Source organism: Mandrillus leucophaeus, unplaced genomic scaffold, assembly GCF_000951045.1.
Source record: "Mandrillus leucophaeus isolate KB7577 unplaced genomic scaffold, Mleu.le_1.0 Scaffold928, whole genome shotgun sequence".
In the NCBI taxonomy this organism is placed as follows: Eukaryota; Metazoa; Chordata; class Mammalia; order Primates; family Cercopithecidae; genus Mandrillus; species Mandrillus leucophaeus.
The window spans coordinates 622,044-637,456 of record NW_012110119.1 but is presented as its reverse complement, the minus strand read 5'-3'; the positions used below and the strand labels follow the sequence as shown (position 1 = coordinate 637,456).

General features: G+C 36.7%; 1 protein-coding gene across 1 annotated transcript in view; it reads left to right on the top strand.

Annotated features, from left to right (window-relative positions):
- Positions 1–15,413, top strand: part of LRRC69 (leucine rich repeat containing 69) — a 120,630-nt gene that overhangs the window by 13,724 nt on the left and 91,493 nt on the right. Inside the window, exons 2-3 of the mRNA XM_011970095.1 lie at positions 5,845–5,971; positions 8,768–8,840. Of these exons, the coding sequence (XP_011825485.1) occupies positions 5,845–5,971; positions 8,768–8,840 (200 nt within the window). The remainder of the gene's footprint in view (positions 1–5,844; positions 5,972–8,767; positions 8,841–15,413) is intronic.

The window sequence follows — 15,413 nt, the reverse complement described above, 5'->3', positions numbered from 1 at the left end:
TCTTTCCATCTATAACCATACCAATTTCCAAGGGACAGAGAATACCAGTAGAACTTCATTCTATATGTAAATTATTGAAGAGATGCAAACTTTAAAGCTTATCAAATAGTTGTCCGTCTTATGACTAAAGTCAGGAACTACACATAACCATAGAGAATGTTACTAATGAAACACTGTAAATTCTTTCTGGATATCTGCTATTTCTGCAGCTCTTTGTTAGTAAAACACCATTTGAAACAACTTTGTCAAAGCATTCCAAATATCTTACATCAAATGTCATCTTCTCAGAGTCCTTCTCTAATGACCCTATCTAGTCCTGAGTTACTTTCCATCACATTATCCTGTTTTCTTTTTTTTCATATTTAAGACTAACTACTAACACACTATTTATTTGTTTTTTTATTTGTTGTCTGACTCACTTCCCAACATAGAAGCATTGTAGAGAGGGATCTTGTGTGTCTTGTTCACTCTTCCTCTAGCATTCAGAAATAGTACCATAATAGACATATCTTAAACGTAATTGAATTAATGAAACATCTAGGTTGGGGCTTGAGGTGTTTCTCAAAGGTAACTCAATCCTTGCTACAGTGTTTCTGGACCTTTCTGTATAATTTAAGTAATCTACACTGAAGCTCTGACGTATTTGCCATGGTGACAGAGTATAAATGCTACTACCTAGTCTTTAAGATGTAAATTTAAATTTATGAATTTAAATTTAATCAGTGAATCTTCCTTTGGTTATCCTATGCTATGAACACTATTCCCAGTCCCACTCACATGATTTTAGTTTTGACTCTGAAATACTTTACAATTTGAGGTTTTTATGTGAACCCTCTTCCTCTTCTCCAAGCTACATTCTTGGTTGCAGAGCTCAGAATTTCACATGGTAGCTTTTTCCAGTCAAAGGACCATGTAGTTAATGCATTATCCAGATAAAATGTCTTTTCCTAGGTCATCTATCCATTTTACAATATCTTGGGAGCTAAGTGGGATGAGATAATCAACTGTGGTTGTTGCTCACCCTACTACATTCGCCTAGATTGCCTTTCAAAGTGACCCTTTCCTTTTCCTCAAACCTCCTAATCTCTTACTCTCAGCAGATGACTTTGTTTCATATTTCCTTGAGAAAACAGACACCATCCTTCAGGAACTCTCTCATGTTTTCATCACAAATTCATCTACTTATCTCATCCTCACTCACCCTTTCTTACCTTCCTTCCTACTACCGTTGATGAAGAGCCCTTACTCTTATCTAAGGCCAGCACCCACTTGTACTTTGTACCTATTTCATCTTCTAAAGGATTTTGATTCTGTGAGTGTCCCCATATTTAAGGCATGAGTTTCTAATCCTTACAGGTTTATTTCCATCAGCACATAAATAAGCTAATCTATCATTTGTCTTGGGCCAGGGGGAAACTCCAACTTCTTAATTTTCTAGTCTCCCTTTATAGCAAAAGTTCTTACAATAATTGTCTATTAGTCATTGTCTTTGCTTTCTCACATTTTCTGCACAGCCCACTTCAATCAGACTTTCTTCCCCAACACTTCACCCCTATTTTCAAGGTCACTAATCACTTTCCGATTGCTAAATCCAGTGGTTATTTCTATGCTTTAATTTTATTTAGTCTTCCCCTGGGATATGTCCCAAATCTTCCTTCTTAAAATACTTTTTTGTTTCTTTTGCTTTTCCCTTGGATTCTGTTACACTATATATCTTGGAAATCCTGAAACATAAGATTTTTGTAATATTGAGGCATTTCTCTCAGAAGAAACCTGTCTGGGAGTGAGGGAATCTGGACAGGGCAGGGAAAGAACCTGAATAAAGAGGTGGTTCCAGGAGAAATGTAGTTTCAGCCCAATCCCTTCAGAGCTTTGGGGCATGCCCTGTAGCACAGAGGCAAAGGGGTTGGGCTGTTATGTCCTGGCATCTGTCATGGTCTAGCAGCTGTCTGGGAGGATGGAGCAGAGGCACAACATTCCAGGTAAAGCACTTCCTTGCAGTTAAGGGAAATTCTTCCAGGAAGGGTGCAGAAGAAAGTCCTCATAGGATAAATTCATGGTAGCTGCGAATGGAGCACTGCTCAGCTGTGGGATGCCGTGTACCAGTTGCTTTAAGTGGCCTATCTTTCCCTTCTACTTCAGCCACTCCTCAGTCACTTCCTCTGCTAGGCTCACATTCTCATCTCTTCCAATCCCACATGATGCCTTTTACTTACTGAAGGCTCACAAATTGATTCTGTGTTCTTGATTACTCCTGAAAACCCTAGAATTACATTTACAACTCCTACCTGACATTGTCATTTAAAGATCTAAAAGGCTTCTTAATTTTAACTTGGATAAAACTAAACTCTTGATTCCTTGTCCCTCCTCCAAACCTGCACTTGTCCCAGTTTCCCCATCTCAGGTGCTCAAGTTCCAAGTTTAGGTGTTATTCATAATCTTCTATTTATCTTACATCATACAACATTCTGGCTCTTCATCTAAAGTATATCCCAAACCCATCCACCTCTCTCCAGGTCCACCACCCACTACCTAGCTCAAGCCGTTGCCTCTTGCCCGCACCACTGCAGTATTGCCTCTGCGTTCTCTTTGTGTTTCACTTCTTGTTGCCCCTGCAGATTCTGCTGTACAGATGCCAGGATGATCCTGTTAAAACACATGTCAAATAATGTTACACATATGCTTAAAACCCTACAGTCATTTCTCACTGAACTTAGAGTAAAATCCCAACCCCTTACCCTGGTTTATGAAACCATATGTAATCTGGCCCAAGTATACCTTTCCAACTTCTTTTTTGGCTGAGTGTTCCTCTACCTACAGTACTCAGCCACATCAGCTGCATCTCCTGGCCTCCTCAACCACACCAAGAATGTGCCTCCATTGGGGTCTTTATTTTGACCATTTCTTCTTCCTTATTGTCACTCAGATCTCAGTCTATATATCAACTTCTAAGACAGGTTCTCCTGATCAATCACTTTCTCCTCACTCTTTAAATTGTCTCTAGAACACTTAACACTGTCTGTTATTTTTGTATTAATTTGTTTAGCCATTTATAGTCATTGGATGGTTACTTTCTTACTGTGTAAGTGCCTTGAGGGCAAAGATGTTACATGTCTTAAGCACGCAATGAATATTTTTTAATGAGTGAATAAATGAATGGCGACCCACCTGCTTTAAGATATATGTATTCACTTAGAATACATATTCTGTGCAGTTTAGACTGCATATTTAAAACTGTTTGTTTATGGATGTATTTCTAAGCATCAAAAAAACCCACAAAAAACCAAAAACAAAACCAAAACTGAAACCCACCCTTCTTTACAGTCAAGATTGATTATAATCTGTGATTTCCTTTTGACATACGATGAAATCTAGTTACTATGTACCTTCATATATCTGGGCCAGACCCTTATATTCTGTAAAACACAATGACAAAAATATATCTAACTCATATGTAAGAACTTACCACATAACATGCAAAATGAGCACTGTACGGTATATACCCTCAGAAATACACAGAAAAGCATCGATAGTGTGGGAAATTACAAGCTGTTTCTTGTTTACTTTAAAAATATATGTTACCATCCTTTTTTTTTAGATGATAATTCACCATGAGTCTCACACTTCTGCACATTCTGTAAACAGAGGCACTGACTGGCTTTGTTTTGGACCAATTTTTCCAGTATAATTACATAGCAGACGGCCTTGGAGATTAGAAATAGTATCTTCCTCTGGACTGAAGGGCATGGTTACTGCCCATTATAAAAGATTCAGGATCCCTAAACTCATTGTTCCTGTTCAGTAACACAGCTTACTTCACATCTAGGTATCTCTTTGTGTTCTTTGCATTTTCAGTGCAAAAATAGTAATATTCTGGACACTGCTATTGCTCTAAGTAATAAACAATCCCTTTTATCTTTCCCAGGGGTCTCATGTTTTCTACCAGCATTCATGAAACTGCGGCAGGTTCACTTGTTAGCTTGTAAACTGGGTAAAATCTTGGACCTTTCACAATGCCTGACACATTCTTGCATATCTTGCCAGTCCTCATGGAGATTTTCTTGGGCTCTCAGTACTACTAGACTGCTGTGCATGTTTCACTGAATTTAGGCAAAAGAATGAAATCTACCTCGTTTTGGGAGAGACTTCAAATAGTCACTTTCATAGGCAAATAATGGATCCCCAAAGATGACCACACCTAATCCCCCGATCCTCTGAATGTGTTAGGTTATATGACAAAGGGGAATTAAGGGTGCAGCTAGAAGTAAGGTGGATAGTCAGCTAACCTGGAGAACAGAAGTTACACTAGATTATCCAGGTGGACCCAGTGTAATTATGAGGGTTTTTAAATGTGGAAGAGTCAGCATTAGTGTGATGTGATTTGAAAAAGACTTAACCAGCCACTACTGACTTTAAAGGTACAAGTGGGGCATATAAGCCAGGGAATGGAGGCCAACTCCGAAAGTTAGGAAAGGCAAGCGAACAGATCATCCCCTGGAGTTTCTAGAAATGAACACCAGCTTGATTGTAGTCAGTGAGACTGTTTCTGATTTCTGATCTCCAGAAATACAAGATAAATTTGTGTTGTTCTAAGCCACAAAATTTGTGGTAATTTTTTATAGCAGTTGTGGGAAACCAATGCAGTTACAGACCCTGGATAAAATAGCTACATGAATGTATTTTAACTTCACATTTACAATAGAAGAAGACCTCCAACATGGTAGTAGATGTATTATACTATTATAAATTAGGATAATGGTAATTCTCAGACAAAAGCACATATGCAAGTGAAAACTTTACCATGAATTCCTAGGATGAGAAATTTCATTTTAATATCAATGTATATTTCTTTGTATTAATTTAAATCATTGTCTTATATCCATAACAAGTACTCGGTGACATTTAAATATAAATGGCTTAAATTTTATTCTTAATTTTTTTGGTTTTATGTAAATTCATTAGTTTGTTAAAACTTCCAAGATTCCTTTTATTTGGCCTTACTATTAAAATTCTAAAGTATGCAATTGGTAATTAAACCTGAATAGTAAATTATGTTTGGGAGTAAAATAAAAGACTCTTTGTATTTTGGAAAGTACAATTAGATTTTACAAAGAATATTACTATATTTTTGGGAACAATCCTGTCACTGATTTATTGGATTACAACATCAAGGAGGAACTTTTTAACTCCCCTTATGTGGAGTTCTTCCTGGGCCTGACCAATCTGTTCTCTGTAGGACAGATAACTGTAGGGTAGATCTTGTCTACCCTCATTATACCATTTCAATAGTTTCTTTTCTAAATTTTGTGATCATACAGAGTGACATCAAAGTTAAAGGCCCTCCTGAGGCTGTATACATGTAATAGAGTGGTCTTATTGGCCTACATGAGATAACTCCTTTGAGAATAGTATGTCAGGAGGACCTCAGATCTTTGGCTCTGTTTCTGTTTTCAGTAACTTAGTTCCTTTGCTGAGTGTTTAATAGTTTGATTCTATAGGTCACAAGGTTTAGATACTCTTTAAGTTGCTCAAATGATTTATAAATGGATCATCAATTTATAAATTGTGGTTTTACATATCCTTGGGATGGTTTGTAATATAATTTTAATGAACTTAACTGCTCTAATTAAAAATTAAATTGTGTTTTAATTAACATAAAGTGAGCATGAAGCTCAAATGAACTTTATTTATAAACATAATTTTAGGTATAAGTGAAATAATTGTTTAAAATATTTTGAAGTTTTCTTAGGTTACATAGATCTGAGCAAGGGGGCTTAAATTATTTCTTTTTTTCATTTGAAGTTGGATAATACATGAGTCCATTAAACCTCCATATGTTTGCAGTTGACAACACTAAATCTGAGAAACAACCTTTTAGAAGAAGTTCCGGAAGAGATGAAATATCTTACATCTCTGAAGACTCTCCATTTATCTGGAAATAGGATCTGCAGATTTGCACCTGGAGCCTGTGGTAATTTAGTCAACAAGGAGCAACATTATAGCATCAAATTTAATCTCTCATATTTAATAATATGAAACTGAAATGAAAAAGAATTTTGCATGTTTAGTCTTTTTTTTTTGTGAGAGGTATTTACATACTACTCTTGAAATATAGGAAGAATGGCCGGGCGCGGTGGCTCATGCCTGTAATCCCAGCACTTTGGGAGGCCGAGATGGGCGGATCACGAGGTCAGGAGATCGAGACCATCCTGGCTAAACTGGTGAAACCCCGTCTCTACTAAAAAATACAAAAATTAGCCGGGTGAGATGGTGGGCGCCTGTAGTTCTAGCTACTCGGCAGGCTGAGGTAGGAGAATGGCGGGAACCCGGGAGGCAGAGCTTGCAGTGAGCTGAGATCCGGCCACTGCACTCCAGCCTGGGTGACAGAGCGAGACTCCGTCTCAAAAAAAAAAAAAAAAGAAATATAGGAGGAGACAGCATTTTAAAAAAAAGTATTGTATCATATGTTTATTTACATGTAGACCTAAGAAAATAAGTAAGCATCAGTGTTAATGAATTTTCCTCTTTGTAGAATCAATATAAAGTCAGATCGTGAATCTGGGGACTCTTTTCCCGAGCCAGAGATAATTCTATTGGAAAGTCAAATCAAGTAAAGCTCTACCGTAGCTTTGTTCTTTTCACTTTTTATTCTGTCTTAGATATTAAGTCACACTTTTTGATCAAGATACTAAATTTAAATCAATTTGGGGAAAATTTTAAAGAAAATATATGAGATCCAATAAGTAGCATTTTTTTCTTTCTTTTTCCCATTAAGTAATAATTTCTCCATTCAAGATGATGCTATTCTTATTTAATATTCCTAGAGTGGGCTTAAGGACAAATGTATGACAAAGCGATCTAGATGGCTTTTATAGCTTTATCAACTAATGCAAGGTACTTCACCACTTTCTGTGTTGGTCCTTAGTAGTAAAACTAGAGAAATATTATAAAATTTATAAATTTCTATGAACTTTTGAGGCACAGGTGCTATATATAATCATTGTAATCTTCACACAGAGTTTATTTACCGCATTACCACATGCAGCAATAAATTAGGGGTTATATTTGGCAAATAGCACAAGTAGACTCTAGTACTGTCTTTTTAAAGGTACTTTAAAATCTTAGGTCATATATCTTGGAAAAATATTCTTTTCCAAAATAATAGATGTAACAAACAATTATTGATACTTGAACACATTATATATGCAAAGCCATAGACCAGAATTCAGTTACAAATTTACCTTGGAAGAAAACAGTTTACACTAAAAATGTTAAGGTCATGCAAATCAATAGATAATAATATTTTATGACCTATACTGAGGGGACAAATGTAAGTGCAACCTGATATACATAAACAATATTGAACATACTAATTTATACTAATTAAGGCTCTATAAGGAATTTTCTATCATGTTGCCTTTAAATTTGAGATAAGTTAGGTATATGTATGTCTGTATCTATATCTATATAGATATATTTTATATATGTATGTAAAAATTTTTTGGAGTGCTCTTGAATGTCTTTAGTGTCTATATTTCTTTTTAAAAATAATTGTTTTTTTAATTGACAGTTAACAATGGTACATACTCATGGAGTACATAGTGATATTTTGATACATATAATATATAGTGATCAGATCAGGGTAATTGGCATAGCTCTCATTTCAAACACTTATCATCTCTTTGAGTTGGGAACATTCTTGATTTGGGGTTGTTGAACTTTGAAAATCCCATGTGATTGACCTAAGTTATGTACTATGTCAGGTCCTGATGATTCAAGGTCAGAAGTAGTTTGATGTCAGGGAGTTTAATGCTGCCCAGCATGGGTCTGAACAACCTTGTTGCATTACATGACCCTGTTTCCCTGACCAGAGCAGATTGATCAGGGCTGGAGTTGTATTCCAAACTAAGCTTGTCATATTTTCTCTTTCTTGGGAATTGTGATAGAGTCTAAAACAGTTTAATTGGTTTGAGATAATTACATGACCTTAGGCAGAGGTTGCAAACTGGTGGCCCATGGGCTGAATCTGGTTCATAAATAAATTGATTCTATTTTGTTGGCCTTTAAAAATCTTTGAATTAGGTGCTCATGTTTTCAAATCAGGAGAGTTCACATAGAAGTCTGGATCTCTGGCTCTTTTTAAAAATCTGTTTTAAAAAAGAAAGATTCAGCAACACTGCAGTTGCATTCCCGTATAACAATTGCCAGAGCTGGCTGAATGGTGGTGGCCCTGTCTGACATGGCATGGGATTATCATTTTGATTCCTGTGGACAAGCGAGTTTGAAAGCTCTGTCTTCCCTGTCTGTGAACATTCAAATTCAGAAGTTGTAATATGGTTATGAGTACATAGAAAAATAGAGCAAACATGTTCAAAAGAGAGAATGGAGGGAGGAAAGAGAGTGCGAGTAAGATATTATAAATACGAAAATGAGAGAAGCTGTAATGAAGAACTAAACTATATTTTCTGCAGAGATATTCAGACAGTACATTCTTAGGTTCTGGGTGCCTTTTAGCTTCTGATTCCAGTTTGTGATGAGCCTAGTTGCATCCTCATTCCTCAGGCACAGTGATGTGAGTTAGATCTGTAACTTTGTGATAAATCACTCCTTTTTGCTTTAGCTACTTTAAGAGGGTTTCTGTTACCACCACCAAAAGAGCCTTGGCCAAGGCAATAACCAGAAGGAAAATAAAGGTATGTAGAAAAGTAGAAAGTGACTAAAATTATCTAACAGATGGCTAAAGTGACTAAAATTATTTTTCTAACAGATGGCTTACAAAATTTAATCCTGCTTAATCTGAACAACAATCATCTTATTCAGCTTCCTCAAGAAGTCAGCAGGTAATTTTGTTTATAGCAAGACTTGGTTAACAATCACGCCCCTCCTCTATCCCCACCCTGGTCATTTGAAAGCGTTATGCCTAGCAACAAGTCCCTGTGGGATTTATACATAGCAAAGAGGGATCTGAAGGACTGAGGCAAGCCACTAATTTTAAGCAGATGATTCTTTAAACACTTTGGAGAAATGAGAAACAGCATGACTTGGTAATCTTTAGTGTAAACATTGGACTTTGAAACATAAAGTTCTAAAGCTGATGGTCTCATTGATTTCCCACCTCTGAGGTTCTTGGAGCTTGGATAACCACAGAATTGGGCACATTAAATGTTATTTCGCATGTGTATTGTAAACCATTTTGAGTTTGATGGAAAAGGTAATATAAAAACTAAGGATTTAAAACTGCTATGTCATTTTCATTTTTAAAAACCCCACATTCTATTGTCATTAACCAAAAAAAAAAAAAAAAAAGCTGTTTTTCCTTATCCTGCACATCTGCACAGACAGAATGCCTTTCTGGAGCCAGCTGAGAGCCTTGTCCTTCTGTAGGCAAAACATGCTCTTGGGCTTTTCCTCTGACAGATGGAGAGAGAACTCTGTTCAGGTTTACTTTGGAGACTCCCTTTATTGCCTGTTGAGCAGAAACAGATGTATCACAGAGCAAGAGCATCCAGAGTTTTAAAAGAGAATACAAAACTTTGAACAGTCCTCAACACAGGGCTCTCTGCTGCACCTAACATCTATTCCAATTTACTTGTCTGTACCTCTAGCCAATGCATTAGTTTTTTCCAAATATATTTTTATAAGGAAAGCAATATTTTAAGTCAGAGCAACTAGAAAAGAATTGAATCAATTTAATTTCTATAGAAGATAAATATTTCCAGCAATGAAAATGCCATGCTAATAGTTGTCTGCTTGCTTTTCTATTAATTCAGCTTATCAATTGATTTATATATTGATGATGATATAATTTAAAAAATCCCTTGGGAGATCTCGTGAATGAGGTTCAGGGCATATCTCTGTGCAACTAGATGTATGCCTTTGGGCAAGTAAGTTAACTGCTTTGAACTGCTGCTTTCTCATCTCTGAAGAAAGAATTTTGAATAGATGAACCTCAAAGTTTTTGCAGCTATAACATGTTATGATTTCACAATTTCATACACTTATCTCTGTTTGTAATACAAATTACAATATTCAAGGAATCATGTAAATCTAAGGGAGTATGTTACAAAGATGAAAGAATGCTTTCACTGAAAAAAGTAGGATTGCAAAGTGTATAGGTCTATTCTGTTTTATAGTTAACTCTGGGTTGTCTGTATTCTGGCCGTATCCTAGATATTGACTAATTGATCATCTGTCTAAGCAGAATTCCATTTTCGGAGCTGGGGAAAGTTTCTTCACCTTTCTATATCTTAACATCTTCATCTGCAAAATGAGGATGATGATAGTGTTTTCTTCATTGGGCTGTTTTGATGGTTAAGCGAATTCATACAATATATTTAGGGTTGAGCCTGGGACATAAAAGGTATTAGGGTTGAGTAAGTGGTCAATGGATGTTAGCTTTTATTATTATTGGTTATTATTTTTATTCTAGCTTCTTTCCATTTCCTTTGTTCACTCATTTCCAGAGACAAAAGAATGACTTCTTAGTGGATTTGGGTGAAGCATTGAGCACGTGTAGTTTGACATTCTCCTCTTTTCCTGCCATGAAGTAAGCAGCAGCCTCAGCAGGAAAGGCTGTGAAGGGGTGGAATATTTAATACAGAGGAGGACTAGCAGGGACTCAGAGTGATCATGTCAGCTCTGTGCTGATGTTTAATTTCCTTCTCTCTAAATCCTATTATCTTATTTCTCAATTTATTTAGAACTTAGGAGAGGGAAAAGGGAGTTTTGATTTTTGACTTGTTTAAACTACAGTTCATGGACTTGGAGTCAAGTTTGGGCAGGTAAGAGTTTTACACCTAAACAATTCTGTCATGGGCAGCACTGCACAGGCACAGGAGGAGGACAGCATGGGCATCCTGGTGACAGAATGAGTTTGGAAGACAGCGAGAGAGAGAGAGAGAGCAAGGGACTAAGTCGGCAGGCTCAGTTCTTTCTCCAAATTTGTCCATCAGTGAAGTTGTTCTTCAATCTCCTGGGGAAGACAGATGTCAGGGAGAAGCTGCAAGTGTATCTCCTGTAGATGTTCTTTGGAAAAGTAGAACATCTCCCTGCTTTGTGGAAATAGAAACAATGGCAGATGTTTGTTTCTCTCCCTCCTCTTTACTCACACAAATGAATGATGGACAAATGAACAATAGGATGAGCTCATTTTATTGCCTTGAAATAACAAAAAAGATGAAAAGCCAACTCCCATGATATAGTAAATCAGATATAATAAAAATAATGATTATAAAAATGATTAATGAGGAAAATTCCCCCTTTCCCCACAGGACCTGCTCCACACATTTTCACTCCATTTCGGTGCTGAGTTGTCCTTCTTTGACCCTTTATACTGCAAAGAACTTCACTTCCTGTTTTCCTGAGAAATTTGAGCTCCCTCAATTCCCTTCTTTCCAGCCTCTTTCTCTCCATTGTTCTATTTCTTTCCTCTCTCTCTTGCTTCTTTATTATATCTCTCTAAAGTGTCCTGTGTCTATTGCTTTTGCTTCCTGTGTAACACATTGTAAATTCTCTTCTGTCTTCTCCATTCTTTTTTAAAAATTATTATTATACTTTAAGTTCTAGGGTACATGTGCACAATGTGCAGGTTTGTTACATATGTATACATGTGCCATGTTGGTGTGCTGCACCCATTAATTCATCATTTACATTAGGTATATCTCCTAATGCTATTCCTCTCCCCTCTCCCCACCCCACGACAGGCCCTGGTGTGTGATGTTCCCCTTCCTATATCCAAGTGTTCTCATTGTTCAGTTCCCACCTATGAGTGAGAACATGCAGTGTTTGGTTTTCTGTTCTTGCAATAGTTTGCGGAGAATGATGATTTCCAGCTGCATCCATGTCCCTACAAAAGACATGAACTCATCCTTTTTATGGCTGCATAGTATTCCATGGTGTATATGTGCCACATTTTCTTAATGTAGTCTGTCATTGATGGACATTTGGGTTAGTTCCAAGTCTTTGCTATTGTGAATAGTGCTGCAATAAACATACATGTGCATGTGTCTTTATAGCAGCATGATTTATAATCCTTTGGGTATATACCCAGTAATGGGATGGCTAGGTCAAATGGTATTTCTAGTTCTAGATCCTTGAGGAATTGCCACACTGTCTTCCACAATGGCTGAACTAGTTTACAGTCCCACCAACACTGTAAAAGTTTTCCTATTTCTCCACATCCTCTCCAGCACCTGTTGTTTCCTGACTTTTTAATGATCGCCATGGTAACTGGTGTGAGATGGTGTCTCATTGTGGTTTTGATTTGCATTTCTCTGATGGCGAGTGATGATGAGCTTTTTTTCATGTGTCTGTTGGCTGCATAAATATCTTCTTTTGAGAAGTGTCTGTTCATATCCTTCGCCCACTTTTTGGTGGGGTTGTTTTTTTCTTGTAAATTTGTCTGAGTTCTTTGTAGGTTCTGGATATTAGCCCTTTGTCAGATGAGTAGATTGCAAAAATTTTCTCCCATTCTATAGGTTTCCTGTTCACTCTGATGGTAGTTTCTTTTGCTGTGCAGAAGCTCTTTAGTTTAATTAGATCCCATTTGTCAATTTTGGCTTTTGTTGCCATTGCTTTTGGTGTTTTAGACATGAAGTCCTTGCCCATGCCTATGTCAATGGTATTGCCTAGGTTTTCTTCTAGGGTTTTGATGGTTTTAGGTCTAACATTTAAGTCTCTAATCCATCTTGAATTAATTTTTGTATAAGGTGTAAGGAAGCAAGCCAGTTTCAGCTTTTTACATATGGCTAGCCAGTTTTCCCAGTACCATTTATTAAACAGGGAATCCTTTCCCCATTTCTTGTTTTTGTCAAGTTTGTCAAAGATCAGATGGTTGTAGATGTGTAGTATTATTTCTGAGGGCTCTGTTCTGTTCCATTGGTTTATGTCTCTGTTTTGGTGCCATCTCCATTAAGCTACCAACGACTTTCTTCACAGAATTGGAAAAAACTACTTTAAAGTTCATATGGAACCAAAAAAGAGCCCACATTGCCAAGAAAATCCTAAGCCAAAAGAACAAAGCTGGAGGCATCATGCTACCTGACTTCAAACTATACTACAAGGCTACAGTAACCAAAACTGTCTTCTCCATCCTACCGTAGATCATTTTCAAAAGTCGTTACTGTCCTTTACATAGTCAAATATAATGACCTTTTTTTTCTGCTGAATAAAAATTACATAAAACTATTCAATGCATTTTGGCAAATGTACACACACCAATAACATGTAAAACATTTTCTTCAGCCCAGAAATTTCCTCATGCACCCTTCCAGTGAATTCTTACCTCTCATAAGCAATCAATATTCTGATTTCTGTCTTCTTTACAAATTAGTTTTACCATTCCTAGAACTAAATAAATGGAATCATATAGTATATACGTTTTTGTGTCTGTCTTCTTTTGCTTAGCATATTTTTTGAGACTCACATAACTGTTGCATTTATTAATAGTTCATTGGGGGTTTTTTTGTTGTTGTTTATTTATTTTTTTGAGACAGAGTCTGGCCCTACTCACCCAGGACGGAGTGCAATGAAGCGATCTCAGCTCACTGCAATCTCTGCCTCCTAGGTTCAAGTGATTCTCCTGCCTCAGCCTCCTGAGTAGCTGGTATTACAGGTGCCTGCCACCACACCCAGCTAATTTTTGTATTTTTAGTAGTGATGGGGTTTCGCCATATCAGCTCGGCTGGTCTCGAACTCCTGACCTCAAGTGATCTGCCTGCCTCGGCCTCCCAGTGTTGGGATTACAAGCATGAGCCACCATGCCTGGTAGTTTTTGTTTATTCTGAGTAGCATTTCATTGCCGGAATATGCCCTAAATTATTCGTCTTTTCTCCTATTGATGTATACTTGGGTTTTTTTCCAGTTTAGGGCTATTATGAATTAAGTTACAATAAACATTATTGTACACATCTTTTTGTAAACATTTTTAATTTCATTTTCGTTTAAATTTCTAGGAGTAAAATGGAAATTTATTTCTCATAGTTCTGGAAGTTGGAAAGTGAAGATCAAGGTGCTGGCAGATGTGATGTCTGGTGAGGGTGTACTTCCTGGTTCATAGAGTGCCACCTTTCTCACTGTGTCCTCACATGGTAGAAGGGGCAAGGAGTTCTCTGGGGCCTTTTTTGAGGACATTAATTACATTTATGAGGTTTACCCCCTCATCATGACCTAATCATCTCCCAAAGGCCCCGTCTGGTAATACCATCACAGTGGAGATTATATTTTAACATATGAATTTTGAAGAGACACAAATATTCAGACCATAGCACTATCATTTCTCTAATACCATACGATCTTGATTGCTGCAGCTGCATTGTAAGTTTTGAAATAAGGTAATGTGAGTCTTTTGATTTTATTCTTTATAATAGTTTGGCTATTCTAAGCCCTTTGAATTTCCATATACATTTTAAAATTGATTTGTCTTTTTTTTTTTTTTTTTAAACGTGGGGTCTCACTATGTTTCCCAGGCTGGTCTTAAACTCCTGGGCTCAAGCAATCCTTCTACCTTCACCTCCCAAAGTTATGGGTTTACAGCCATGAGCCACAGCACCCAGCCCGAGTCAAGTCTTACACAAAAAAAGCTGTCAAAATTTTTAGTTGGATCTATTATTGAATCTATAGATCAATATTAAAAAGTTGATATCTTAGCAATATTTTTCTTTTCTATTCCTGAATGTAATGTATCTCTCCTTTCATTTAGAGCCCCTTTACATTCTCTCAGTCATGATTTATAGTTTTCAGTGTAGAGGTCCCTCATGTCTTTTGTTATATGTACTCTTAACTATTTCATGAAGGGTTTTTTATACATTACTATAAATGGAAATCTTAAACTTTTATTTTCTAATTGTTTGTGGCTACAATATGGAGATACAATAGATTTTTAAAATATTGACTTGGTAGTTTGTGACTCTGTGTTAGTTCTACTAGTTTTGTTTGTTAGTTTGGATTATCACTCTTTAACATTTAAACTTTTGACCATCTCTTCAATTTTGAAATTTTCTTCTCTCACACCTTCAGAGATTCCTTGCTAATCTGGTTCTTCTTCTACTTCTCTGGTCATAACTTTGCTGGGTGCCTTTAATTTTTAATGGTCAGTTGTTTGTATTTCTCAAGAATCTTTCTATTGGCTTCCTCTCTTTTCTCTCTGCCCATTTTCTTTTGTTTTTCCTGTCAGTCCCATGTATTCATATGACTTCTACTGTGTATCGAGAAATCTACAGAATCCTCAAAATTCCCTTTGCTAGCACTGATGACTTCCTAACCTCCAGTCTCCCATTTTCAACTGCCTAAAAATTTAGTTCCCTCATTCTTACATTACTTCAATCTTAACACACTTCAACCTTGAGATCATTACATGTTTTCACTCTTAGCTTTTCAAACAGACACACCTGCATTAGAATTTTGACATTGTTACC